The sequence below is a fragment of the Dendrobates tinctorius genome, unplaced genomic scaffold, assembly GCF_039654945.1.
Source record: "Dendrobates tinctorius isolate UK_male_01 unplaced genomic scaffold, ASM3965494v1 ptg000158l, whole genome shotgun sequence".
Taxonomy (NCBI): domain Eukaryota; kingdom Metazoa; phylum Chordata; class Amphibia; order Anura; family Dendrobatidae; genus Dendrobates; species Dendrobates tinctorius.
Window position 1 is genome coordinate 10,381,904 of NW_027361825.1, and position 13,045 is coordinate 10,394,948.

The following is a 13,045-nucleotide window of genomic DNA, read 5'->3' on the forward strand; positions in this document are numbered from 1 at the left end:
CCAGCATTCTGCCCCAGTCTCCAGCATTCTGCCCCAGTCTCCAGCATTCTGCCCCAGTCTCCAGCATACTTCCCCAGTGTCCAGCATTCTGCCCCATGTCCAGCATTCTGCCCCAGTCTCCAGCATTCTGCCTCAGCACCCAGCATTCTGCCCCAGTCGAGCATTCCGCCCCATGTCCAGCATTCTGCCCCATGTTCAGCATTCTGCCCCAGTCCAGCATTCTGCCCCAGTCTCCAGCATTCTGCCCCGTCTCCCAGTCTGCCCCAGTCCAGCATTCTGTCCCATCTCCCAGTCTGCCCCGGGCCCCCCGGATCACCGCTGTCAAAAGTAACAAACAAAAAAAGCAAACAAAAAAAACCAAAGTTCTAATTACCTGACCACAGTCCAGCGGCGAAGCTCCGGGCGTCCCTCCATGCTGCAGCGCGCTCTGGCCGGCGACTGATGCCAGACGTCAGCGAGGTGCACGCTGCGGCTGACGTCAGCTGCCAGCCTCCAATTGGCTGTTAACTATTGACATGCGGGCCGGTAGGCCCGCATTGTCAATAGCATTTCAGCTGCCGCAGCGCCGAGGGCCCGGTAACAGTTTACTTGCCGGTAGGGGCAGAGACAGAGGGGGCCCGGTCTCCTCTGCTCTCACCGGGCCCCCTCTGTCTCTGTCCACCGTGCCCCATACGCCAGTCAGGGCAGTAATGCCCTGATGGCGGCCCTGGACATGCGGGGCGGCGGGCCCGCATTGTCAATAGCATTTCAGCTGCCGCAGCACCGAGGACCCGGTAACGGTTTACTTGCCGGTAGGGGTCCGGTGAGAGCAGAGGAGACCAGGCCCGATGCAGGCCCCCTCTGTCCACCGGGCCCCATACGCCAGTCAGGGCAGTAATTCCCTGATGGCGGCCCTGAATGAATAGCCGGAATACCATACTATTCGTGCTAGTAACAAATAGTGGCAAATGTATTCGCTCATCACTAGTTGTAATAGCAAGGGGGTGCAGAGGTAGCAACCGCAACTCAGCTCAAGTATCTAAGCCACCCTTCTCCCACATAATAAACTCTGAGCACTCAATATTCTTCACAATGTTTTAATTTATTTTACTAATTTATTTTCTCTCCTAGTGCCCCCTGTTGAAGCACAGACAACAAATTCATTTCTTTCAATGCTACAAAGTATTATTAATGCAATTGCTCAAGCTATTACGAATTTGATAAAGCAGATAACAGATATCATACAATCAACCTCTGCACCACCAACAGCCTCGAGCACGGCGGTAATATCAAGCACCATAACCAGCACTACAACCAGCACCATGCCAACTGTAACCAGCAATTCTCCAACTACATCTACTACTGTGACCAGAACTTCTACATATACCACTGAGGCTACATCTACTACATCCACTAGTGGAACAAGTAGTACATCCCCTTACTCATCAGTCATTTCAAGTACGACTAATCCTACTATAGGTGCAACAAGCACAGCATTTACACCATCGAACACTGCAGGAACCATTGATACTGGGCCAACTAGCCAGCTGATATCTATTCCTGGCACAAGTCAGCAATCAACTACTGGAGCAACCAGTATTGAATTGCTATCCACCACAAACATAGCATCCTCAGTCAGTCGTGAGGCCATCAGTCCATCAATATCAAGTAGTCAACCAGGCACAGCATCAATAGCATCACCTACAAACCAAACATTTGTAACTGACACCTTCAGTTCCTCAAATTCAGCATCCATTTTGCCATTAAGCACAGAAACAATAAGCACTCCATCTTCCAGTGGTCAGACAAAATTGAGCAGCTCAGTCATTACTGCAGAAACCGGTAGCCAGTCATCATCAAGTAACATTGTCACTTCAAGCGCAGTAACTGAAGTCCAAACATCTGTAACTAACAGTATATCAACATCAAATACTCAAAGCAGTAGTCAAGGATCGTCAACAATCCTACAAGCGTCCTCTAGTGTTACTGCAAATAGCCAAGCATCAACCGGTACTGAGGCTCCTACTAGTGGAAATAGTAACATGCTATCTTCAACTATCTTCCCATCTTCAAGTGTTGAAACACCACTACAATCAACTGTAACTGCCAACCCAGCAATGTCAAATGCTGAAACCAGTGGTCAGCCACCAACAACCATCTCACTAACATCCTCTAGTGCTTCTGTAAGTGGTGAAACATCATTTAGTACAACAGTTTTTACAAGTGGATCTAGTAAGCCATCATCCTCTAGTAGCGAATTCACTTTTTCAAGTATCGAAATGCCACTACAATCAACTGTAAGTGGCAGCTCATCTACATCAAGTACTGAAACCAGTCGTGAGCCACCAACAGCCAACTCACCAACATCCCCTAATGCTTATGTAAGTGGTGAAACATCATTGAGTACTACAGTAGTTACAAGTGTGTTTAGTAAGCCACCATCTTCTAGTAATGTCTTCACTTCAAGTATTGAAACACCACTAAAATCAACTGTAATGGGCAGCCCAGCAACATCAAGTACTGGAACTGGTAGTCAACCATTAACAACCAACTCACCAACATTTTCCAGTGCTTCTGTAAGTGGTGAAACATCATTTAGTACAACAATTTTTACAAGTGGATCTAATAGTTTGCAATCTTCTAGTAGCATCTTCCCTTCTTCAAGTATCAAAACACCACTACAATCAATTATAACTGGCAGTCCAGCAGTATCAAATACTGGAACTAGTAGTGAATCACCAGCAACCAACTCACAAACTTTCTCTAGTGCTTCTGTAGGTGGTGAAATATCATTTAGTACTATAGTTTTTACAAGTGGATCTAGAAACCCACCATCCTCTAGTAACGAATTCACTTCTTCAAGTATGGAAATGCCACTACAATCAACTATAACTGGCAGCCCAGCAATATCAAGTACTGGAACCAGTAGTGAGCCACCAACATTCTTTAGTGCTTCTGTAAGTGACCAAACATTGTTGAGTACTACATTTTCTGCCAGTTTATCTACTAACCAGCCATCTTCCAGTAATGTTACATTTCCCAGTGGCGAAACATCAGTTCAATCAACTGTAACTGGCAGCCCAGCAATCTCAAATATGGAAACCAGTAGTCAGCCACCAACAACCAACATCCCAACGTTTTCTAGTGCTTCTGTAGGTGGTGAAACACCATTTAGTACTATAATTTTTACAAGTGGATCTAGTAAACCATCATCCTCTAGTAGCGACTTCACTTCTTTAAGTACTGAAACACTACTAGAATCTATTGTAACTGGCAGCTCATCAACAACAAGTACTGAAACCAGTAGTGAGCTACCAACAACCATCTCAACAACATTCCCCAGTGCTACTGTAAGTGTTGAAACACCATTCAGTACTACAGGAGTTACAAGTGGATCTAGTAACCCGCCACCTTCTGGTAATGTCTTCACACTACTACAATCAACTGTAATTGGCAGCCAAGCAACATTAAATACTGAAACCAGTAGTCAGGCATCAACAACCATCCAACCAATATCCTCTAGTGCTTACATAAGTGGTGAAACATCATTTAGTACTATAGTTTTTACAAGTGGATCTAGTAACCCACCATCATCTAGTAGAGACTTCACTTCTTTAAGTGTAGAAACGCCACTACAATCAACTTTAATTAGCAGGTCACCAACATCAAGCACTGGAACCATTAATGAGCCACCAATCACTATTTCACCAACATTCTCTGGTGTTTCTGTAAGTGACCAAACATTGCTCAGTACTACAGCTTCTGTCAGTTTATCTACTAGCCAGCCAATTTCCAGTAACGTTTATACTTTTCCCATTGCTGGAACATCAGTTCAATCAACTGTTACAGCAAGCCCAGCAATGTCAAATGCTGAAACCAGTAGTCAGCCACCAGTAACCAATCTACCAACATTCTCTATTGCTTCTGTCAGTGGTGAAACATCATTTATTAATACAGTTTTTACAAGTGGATCTAGCAACCCACCATCCTCTAGTAGCGAGTTCACTTCTTCAAGTATCGAAACGCCACTACAATCATCTATAAATGGCAGCCCAACAATATCAAGTACTGGAACCAGTAATGAGCCACCAACATCCTCTAGTGCTTCTGTAAGTGACCAAACATTGTTGAGTACTACATTTTCTGCCAGTTTATCTACTAACCAGTCGTCTTCCAGTAATGTTACATTTCCCAGTGGCGAAACATCAGTTCAATCAACTGTAACTGGCAGCCCTGCAATCTCAAATACTGAAGCCAATAGTCAGCCACCAACAACCAACATACCAACATTTTCTAGTGTTTCTGTAAGTGGTGAAACATCATTTAGTACTATAACTTTTACAAGTAGATCTAGTAACCCACCATCCTCTAGTAGCGACTTCACTTCTTTAAGTACTGAAACACCACTAAAATCTACTGTAACTGGCAGCTCAACAACATCAAGTACTGAAACCAGTAGTGAGCTACCAACAACCATCTCAACAACATTCTCTAGTGCTTCTGTAATTGTTGAAACACCATTCAGTACTACAGGAGTTACAGTTGGATCTAGTAACCTGCCAACTTCTGGTAATGTCTTCACTTCTTCAAGTATCAAAATGCCACTACAATCAACTATAAATGGCAGCCCAGCATTATCAAGTACTGGAACCAGTAAGGAGCCACTAACATTCTTTAGTGCTTCTGTCAGTGATGAAACATCATTTATTAATACAGTTTTTACAAGTGAATCTAGCAACCCACCATCTTCTAGTTATGACTTCACTTCTTCAAGTATCGAAACACCACTACAATCAACTATAACTGGCAGCCCAGCAATATCAAGTACTGGAATCAGTAGTGAGACACTAAACACCAACTCACCAACATCTTCTAGTGTTTCTGCAGGTGGCAAAACAACATTCAGTACTCCAGCCCCTGCCAGTGGATCTAGTAGCCAGCCTTCTTCCAGTAACACTTTTACATCTTCGAATACTGGAACAACCTTACAGTCAACTGTATCCGGCAGTCCAATAATAACATGTACTGGAACCAGTAGTAAGGCATCAACAAGCAACCAACCATCATCTTCTGGCGAATATGTAAGTGACAAAACATCATTCAGTACAATAGTTCCTTCCAGTGAATACAGTAGCCAGCCATCTACCAGTAGTGATTTTCCTTCTTCCAGTACAGGAACACGAAGGCAAATATCTGTAACTTCAAATACTGAAAGCAGTAGTCAAGTTTCATCAACCAAACGACAGACAAGTTCTAGTTTTGCTGGGAGTGATCAAACGTCGTTAAGTAACATAGTCACTAACCAGCCATCTTCTAGCAATGTCATTACTTCTCCATATGGAATTACCAACAGCTTACCAATGACCAACACAGCAATAACCTCTATATCAAGTGAAAAATCATCTACAGCTACCACAGAGACAAGTAGCCCTCTTGAGTCAATCACTACCAGCACTATCCTATCTTCGAGTTTAGAAACAATTCCCCAGTCCTCTCAAATAAGCTATACTGCATCCTCCATCACAAACAGTCAACCAAAAAGCAACTCAGCAACAACTTCCATCTCTGCAGCCAGTAGTAAACCACTATCCACCAGTGCAATAACATTGTCCACTACCTTCACCAGTAATACCGCAGTAAGTTCAGGAACTACTAATTTTGCAATTAGCTTTACATCTGTAAATACTGGAACAAGTAGCCAACTATCAGCCAACGATCTGACATCTTCAGTGGCAGTACCTGGGACAACAGGCCAGTCTTCAAACCCAAGTGCCAGCAGCCAAACTTTATCAGTATCAAATACTGTAATCAACACACAACCTCAAACTGGCACCACGTACTTAGCAAGTAGCAAAACTTCACTTAACAGTACACTACCTAATTCTGCCACTAGTAACCCAAGAACTAGTTTGGGAACAGGAGCTACAAATATTGTAAGTAGTGTCCCTTCAAATACTGCAACAAGTAGCCAACCATCAGCCAACACACTTACATCTTCTAATGCAGTACCTGGACTAACTGGCCAGTCTTCAAGCCCAAGTGCCAACAGTCAATTAGTTGTAACCCAAACTTCATCAACATCAAATACTGTAACTAACAGCCAATCTCCAACTGGTTCCACATTGTTGGCGAATAGCAAAACTTCACTTTACAGCACATCAACTAATTTTGGCTCTAGTAACCAGTCCCCTACTTTGGGTACAGTAACTACAAATTTTGCAAGCAGTATTCAATCTTCAACTTTTGAGACAAATAGCCAACTATCAGCCAACACTCCAACATCTTCCAGTGTATTAACTAGAACAACTAGCCAGTCTTCAAGCTCAAGTACCAGCAGCCAATTAGTTGTGAGTCAAACATTGCCTACATCAAGTGCTGTAGCCAACAGCCAACTTCCAACTGGCACCACATTGTCAGCAAGTAGCAAAACTACCCTTAGGAGCACACCAACTAATTTTGGCTCTAGTAACCTGCCAACTACTTTGAATATAGGAACTACTAATTTTTCAAGCAGTGTTCCTTCAAATACTGCAACAAGTAGCCAACCATCAGTCAACACTCTGACATCTTCCATTGTATTACCTGGAACAACTAGCCAGTCTTCGAGCCCAAGTGCCAGCAGCAAATTAGTTGTGAGTCAAACTTTGCCTACGTCAAATGCTGTAGTCAACAGCCAACTTCCAACTGGCACCACATTGTCAGCAAGTATCAAAACTTCACTTAACAGCACACCAACTATTTCTGGTAGTAGTAACTCAACATCTTCTTTGGGTACAAGAACTACTAATTTTGCAAGCAGTGTTCCTTCAAATACTGAAGCAAACAGTCAATCATCAGCCAACACTCTGATATCTTCCAGTCCTGTATCTGGAACAACTAGCCAGTCTTCAACCCCAAATTCCAGCAGCCAACTAGTTGTGAGCCAAACTATGTCAACAGCAAGTACTGTAACCAACAGCCAATCTCCACCTTTCTCCACTTTGTCAGCAAATAGCATTACTTCACTTAGCAGCACACCAACTATTTCTTCCCCTAGAAATCCAACCTCTACTTTGAATACAGGAACTACTGATTTTGCAAGCAGTACTCTACCTTCAAATTCTGCAACAAGTAGCCAACCATTAGCCAACACTCTGACATCTTCAGGTGTACTACCTGGAACAAATGGCCCGTTTTCAAGCCCAAGTACAAGCAGCCAATCACTTGTCAGTCAATCTCCATCAACATCAAATACCATAATCAACAGCCAACTTCCAACTGACACCATATTGTCAGCAAGTAGCAAAACTTCAGTTAGCAGCACACCAACTATTTCTGGCATTGGTAACCCAACATCTACCTTGGGTATAGTAACTACTAATTTTGCAAGCACCACTCTATCTTTAGTTACTGCAACAAGTAGCCAACCATCAGCCAACACTCAGTCATATTCCAGTTTATTACCTGTAAGTACTGACCAGTCTTCAAGCCCAAGTGCCAGCAGCCAATTAGTTGTGAGTCAAAGTTTGCCTACATCAAGTACTGTAACCAATAGCCAGCCTGCCACTGGTACCACATTGTCAGCAAGTAACAAAACTTCACTAAGCAACACACCAACTAGTAACCCACCATCTACTTTAGGTACAGGTACTACTAATTATATAAGTAGCGTTCCTTTAAATACTGCAACCAGCAGCCAACTATCAGCCAACACTCTGACATCTTCTAGTACACTCTCTGGAACAACCGGCCAGTCATCCAGCCTAAGTGCCAGCAGCCAATTAGTTGTGAGCCAAACATCATCAACATCAAGAACTGTAACCAACAGCCAACCTCTACCTGGCACCACATTAACAAGTAGCAAAGCGTCACTCAGCAGCACACCAACTATTTCTGTCACCAGTGATCTTCCAACGACTTTAGGTAAAGGAACTATTAATCTTACAACCAGCATTCTTTCAAATAATGGATCAAGTACCCAACCATCAGCCAAAAATCTGACCTCTTCCAGTGCAGCACCTGAAACAATTGGCCAGTCTTCTTCAACTCGCACAACAATTACTAGTAGTTCAGTTAACAGCAGCCAACTACCTGTTACTTCTAGAGCACCAACTTCACTTTCTAGGATATCTACTTCATTTGGTAGAAGGCGTTCAACTTCAACAAGTGTAGTCACAACTGCAACTAATGTACAAAGCTCCTCAAGCAAACTACAGGCATCAACTTCTCTAAACACTTCAACAACTATTACAGCAAAACCCTCAAATTCTACTGCAACTACTACTACAATGAGTACAAAAGCAACCTCAGAAAATACTGTGTCATTTTCTTTGATACCAGTCAGTACCCCGAAGCCTACTACTTCACCTACTTTGAGCACTACAAAGTCAACTTCAACCTATACAACAACATCTCTATCTTCTGCATCCAATATTGAAAACGCCACATTTACCAGTACAATATCAAGCTTAACCAACGCATCAACGTATCTAAATACTGTAATCACCACTACAACCATACCCCCCAATTCTACAACCTCAAATACGATAAATAGCACAAAAGCAACCTCAGAAAGTACTGTGCCATCTTCTTCGATACTGCTCAGTACCCAGAAGCCTACCACAACTAATACTCTATCCACATCAACTAATTTGGCCATTACTAAGTCAACTTCACCTGGGACAGGAAAATCTCCATATACTGCATCCAATATTAATAACACTACATTTATGAGTACAGCAACAAGCTCAACCAATGTATCAACTTCTCTAAATACTGTAAGTACCACAACAACCATACCCTACAATTCTACAGCATCAACTACCATAACAAGCACAAACACCACATCAATAATTTCTGTTAGTACACAGAAGCCTACTACTAATATTACTCTAACTACCTCAAGCAATTTGACCATTTCAAAGTCAACCATGCCCTTCAATTCTACAGCATCTACTACTATGACCAACTCAAATGCAAGTTCCAGAATTACTGTATCATCTTCTACAATACCTGTCAGTACCCAGAAGCCTACCAGTAATAATATTCTAGAAACTTCAACTTCTTTGACCACAACAAAGTCAACTTCATCCCAAACATTATCTCCATGTACTACATCCAATATTCAGAACTCTACATTTGCCAGCATATTTCCAAGTTCAACCAATGCAACAACTCTAAATACAGCAACCACTACAACCATACCCTTCAATTCTACAGCATCAGCTACTACAACCAGCAAAAAGTCAACCTCAGCAAGTACCATGACATATTCTACAACAGGGAAAAATGCCCAAAGTCATACTACAAACAGTACTGTAGCTACTTCATTCACCTTTCCAACTACCCCCAAAATTGCACCATCCCCTTCAGTCACTATACTTGGTACAACATCAACAAATACTGTGCCATCTACTACCACTACTAGTACTGTGACTTCTTCAACTACTTGGACAGATACTAGCAACGGGGCTTCTTCAATTGCTTCAACCACTGCAATCTCAACCCCGATCAGCACAGAAACTTCAACCACCACCAGCAACAAGACATCTTCCACCAGTGATTTAACAACTTCATCTAGTACTCCATCCACTTCCACATCTTCATCAACCAAACCAGCGCTCATCACCCAAATTACCAGCCAGAGTAGTAACAGTCAATCCGTATCGGCATCCACTAACACTTCCACATCATTTTCTACTGTTAGCCCTACAGCAAGTAAATCAACAGTGACATCACTCCCTACGGGCACTGCTTCTTACCCAACACCAACAATTACAACCGGCACAACTACTCCTCTAGTTAGCACAAGAACCAGCACTATCAGCACTACAACCAGTGTGAAAACACAAACAACTGCCAATACAGTTGTGTCTTCAAGTAGTGCCAGTCAACAACCAACAAGTGAAACTTCGACATTAACCAAAGTTTCCAGAAGTACAAATACAGAATCAACTTCTGGTAAGTGGATTGTGATAGTACAGAAAAGGGAAATTAGTAAGGCTGTATAATTACTCCTACTTTTTCTATTTTGTTAACAGCTTCTTCCTTGACCAATGTTTTTCCGTTCTGGGGCATCATCCTAATATGTCTTGCTGTTATCCTTGGAGTGGTTGCAATCATAACCACAGTCTGTTTGGTAAGTTTATGTCATTTTTGTTTACTTTAAATATAAATGTTCCTCACCTTACTGCAGGCTGTGGTCCCCCAAAAAACTCCTCAGTTCCACAAATTAGTAGATGGAAGGAGGAGAGGTATGTTGCTGCATTTTCTTTCTGTGTCTGTGATACTGCATTCAGTAGGTAGGGAGGGGTAATTGAGGAGAGCTGTGATTCACTCAGAATAACAAAGTGCCCTCCTCCTCTGCTCAGCAGGCAAGGACTGCTAATAGTATAATGCTCTACCCTACTCAGTAAGTAAGAACTGATAATATTAATTTGCCCTCCTCTGATCATCAGACAAGGACTGATAATAGTAAATTTCACCCCCCTGCTCAGCAGGCAAGCATTGATAATAGTAAAATCCCCTCTTCTGCTTAGCAGGCATAGACTGATAATAGTAAAGTGCCCTCGTCTGCTCAGGAGGCAAGGACTGATAATAGTACAGTGCCCTCCCCTGATTAGCAGGCAAGGACTGATAATAGTAAAGTGCCCTCAACTGCTCAGGAGACAAGAACTGATTATAGTAAAGTGCCCTCCTCTGCTTAGCAAGAAAGGACTGATAACAGTAAAGTGCCCTTCCCTGCTCAGCAGGCAAGGACTGATAATAGTAAAGTGCCCTCGTCTGCTCAGGAGGCAAGGACTGATAATAGTAAAGTGCCCTCATCTGCTTAGCAGGCAAGGACTGATAATAGTAAAATGCCCTCCCCTGCACAGGAGGCAAGGACTGATAATGGTAAAGTGCTCTACTCTCAGTGGCAGGCAAGGACTGATAATAGTAAAGTGTCCTCCCCTGCTCAGCCGGCAAGGACTGCGCGGTGAAGGAATATACAAAAAGAGCCGGGTGATACAACATTTGTAGCTGCCTGAACAGTGACTTGGATACCAAAAAACACAGAGTGTACATCCTAAGTATAAAAAAATACAATATTTTATTTATGAAATACAATACAATATCACATGATGTCATAAATACATGATCATAAAGTTCATGACAGAGAGGAAAGACAGACAAATAGGTATGTTACACTGGGCCTGGCATTATAAATATATAGAGGTGGGAGAGTAGCAACTTGTTATTATAAAATCAATCATAGTAACCGCCAGACAGTGCAAGAAAATGTATAAGTACACTCAATGGATATTTCAAACAAGAAGGTAATAAAGTGCAAATAGAGTAACGCTTGATTAAATACCCAGGTAAAAAAAGACCAATGCTAGGTAATTATAAGGGTTCCCTAATGGCTACATAGAGCCACTGAGAGCAAAAATATGTGCAAAGTAATATAAAAAATAACGCGAAACGCGCATTGGGGCTGCGTGTTCCGGGACCCTGTGATGGGGGACTAGAGGGTAAGAGTGGCTTTGCCATTATTTTTGATATTACTTTGCACTTTTTTGAATATTTTTGCTCTCAGCGGCTCTATGTAAACATTAGGGAACCCTTATAATCACCTAGCATTGGTCTTTTTTGACCTGGGTATTTAGTCAAACTTTACTCTATTTGCACTTTATTACCTTCTTGTTTGAAATATCCATTGAGTGTACTTATACATTTTCTTGCACTGTTTGGCGGTTACTATGATTGATTTTATAATAACAAGTTGCTACTCCCCCACCTCTTTATATTTATAATGCCAGGCCTGGTGTAGCATACCTATTTGTCTGTCTTTCCCCTCTGTTCATGAACTTTATGATTATGTATTTATGACACCATGTGATATTGTATTGTATTTCATAAATAAAATATTGTATTTTTATATACTTAGGATGTACACTCTGTGTTTTTTGGTATCCTAGTACTTAATGAGTGTTCCTATCATAAGAAATTTTTTTCCTGGTCCCAGTGTATTTAACTCTGAGGATCTTATACGATGCAGACATAATGTATCTCGTTCTAATTTGTTTCTGAACAGTGACTTGTATGAAAAAAATTAAAGATATTGTAAAGTACTAATTGGATTATTTTTTCTTTCCTTAACAGTCTGTGTACAGCTTAAGAAGACGTCGCATGAACTACAATGTTAGTGTCTAACAAGGAAGAAGCTGCATACTCAGAAATCAGCTACAAAGATGTTTGCAAACAATGAAAAAATAACACAGTATTGGTCGACTAGTTCAATGTTTTGGACAATGGGAACATCCTCTTGTGGGCAAATACATATCACTGATGTTTAGTGATGAGGGCTCCAGAGGTTACTCAGTATACCAGAAGGGTTATTGCTGATGCTTTGGTGCTCCCTACATGGCACCCCTAGACATTATAGGATGTGTTGTTATTTTACTTGGGTCTACAAGGTTTAATCTAAGAAGGCCATGTTGGTCAGCCCATTTTGTAGAACTTCAAAATAATGTTCATTTGAAGACACTAGCCAACACTGGAAGAAAATATAATCCAAGGAGCTTGGCCTGGGGGTAGACGTGCAATAACTAAAAAGGCAGCATAAAGGTGGATCCAGGTGATCAAGGGAGACCATGTTATAATATATACGCACACACACACATATATATATATACATATATACCATATATATAGATATACACTTTTTTTAAATTAAATATTACTTGATTAAAATGCACCTCTGATGGTCAATAGTGGTTTTGCTGGCAACACCATAGACAATCACGGTGTGGCTTGTATATAATACTTTTGCTATCTATACTATATATATATTTTGTATCTGTGCTGTATGCCTATAAATCAGCTATGCAAAACAAGTAAATAAAGAAGTTATATATTATGTTACATATTTTATATTATAAACAACATGACCTGCCTAAATGATCAAAAGGAAGAGCACTGGAATAGACAGAAAAGACCTGGTGTTTTTACCATCTCTCCATGAACTTTTCATGACTCTTGCATCGACTTTTTTATTCCTTTTTTGCTGGTACACTTGGAGTCCTGTTCAGGTTGTCCAGCAAGATGC

The 13,045-nt window shown here is 41.6% G+C and overlaps 1 protein-coding gene across 1 annotated transcript; it reads left to right on the top strand.

The window, feature by feature from the left end:
• Window positions 1-1,115: 1,115 nt before the first annotated feature.
• LOC141051822 (uncharacterized) lies at window positions 1,116-12,856 on the top strand. Its single transcript, XM_073548852.1, has 3 exons — window positions 1,116-9,918; window positions 9,999-10,096; window positions 12,100-12,856. The coding sequence occupies exons 1-3, from the start codon at window positions 1,152-1,154 to the stop codon at window positions 12,148-12,150; spliced, it is 8,916 nt and encodes a 2,971-aa protein (XP_073404953.1). The 5' UTR covers window positions 1,116-1,151; the 3' UTR covers window positions 12,151-12,856.
• Window positions 12,857-13,045: the final 189 nt, after the last annotated feature.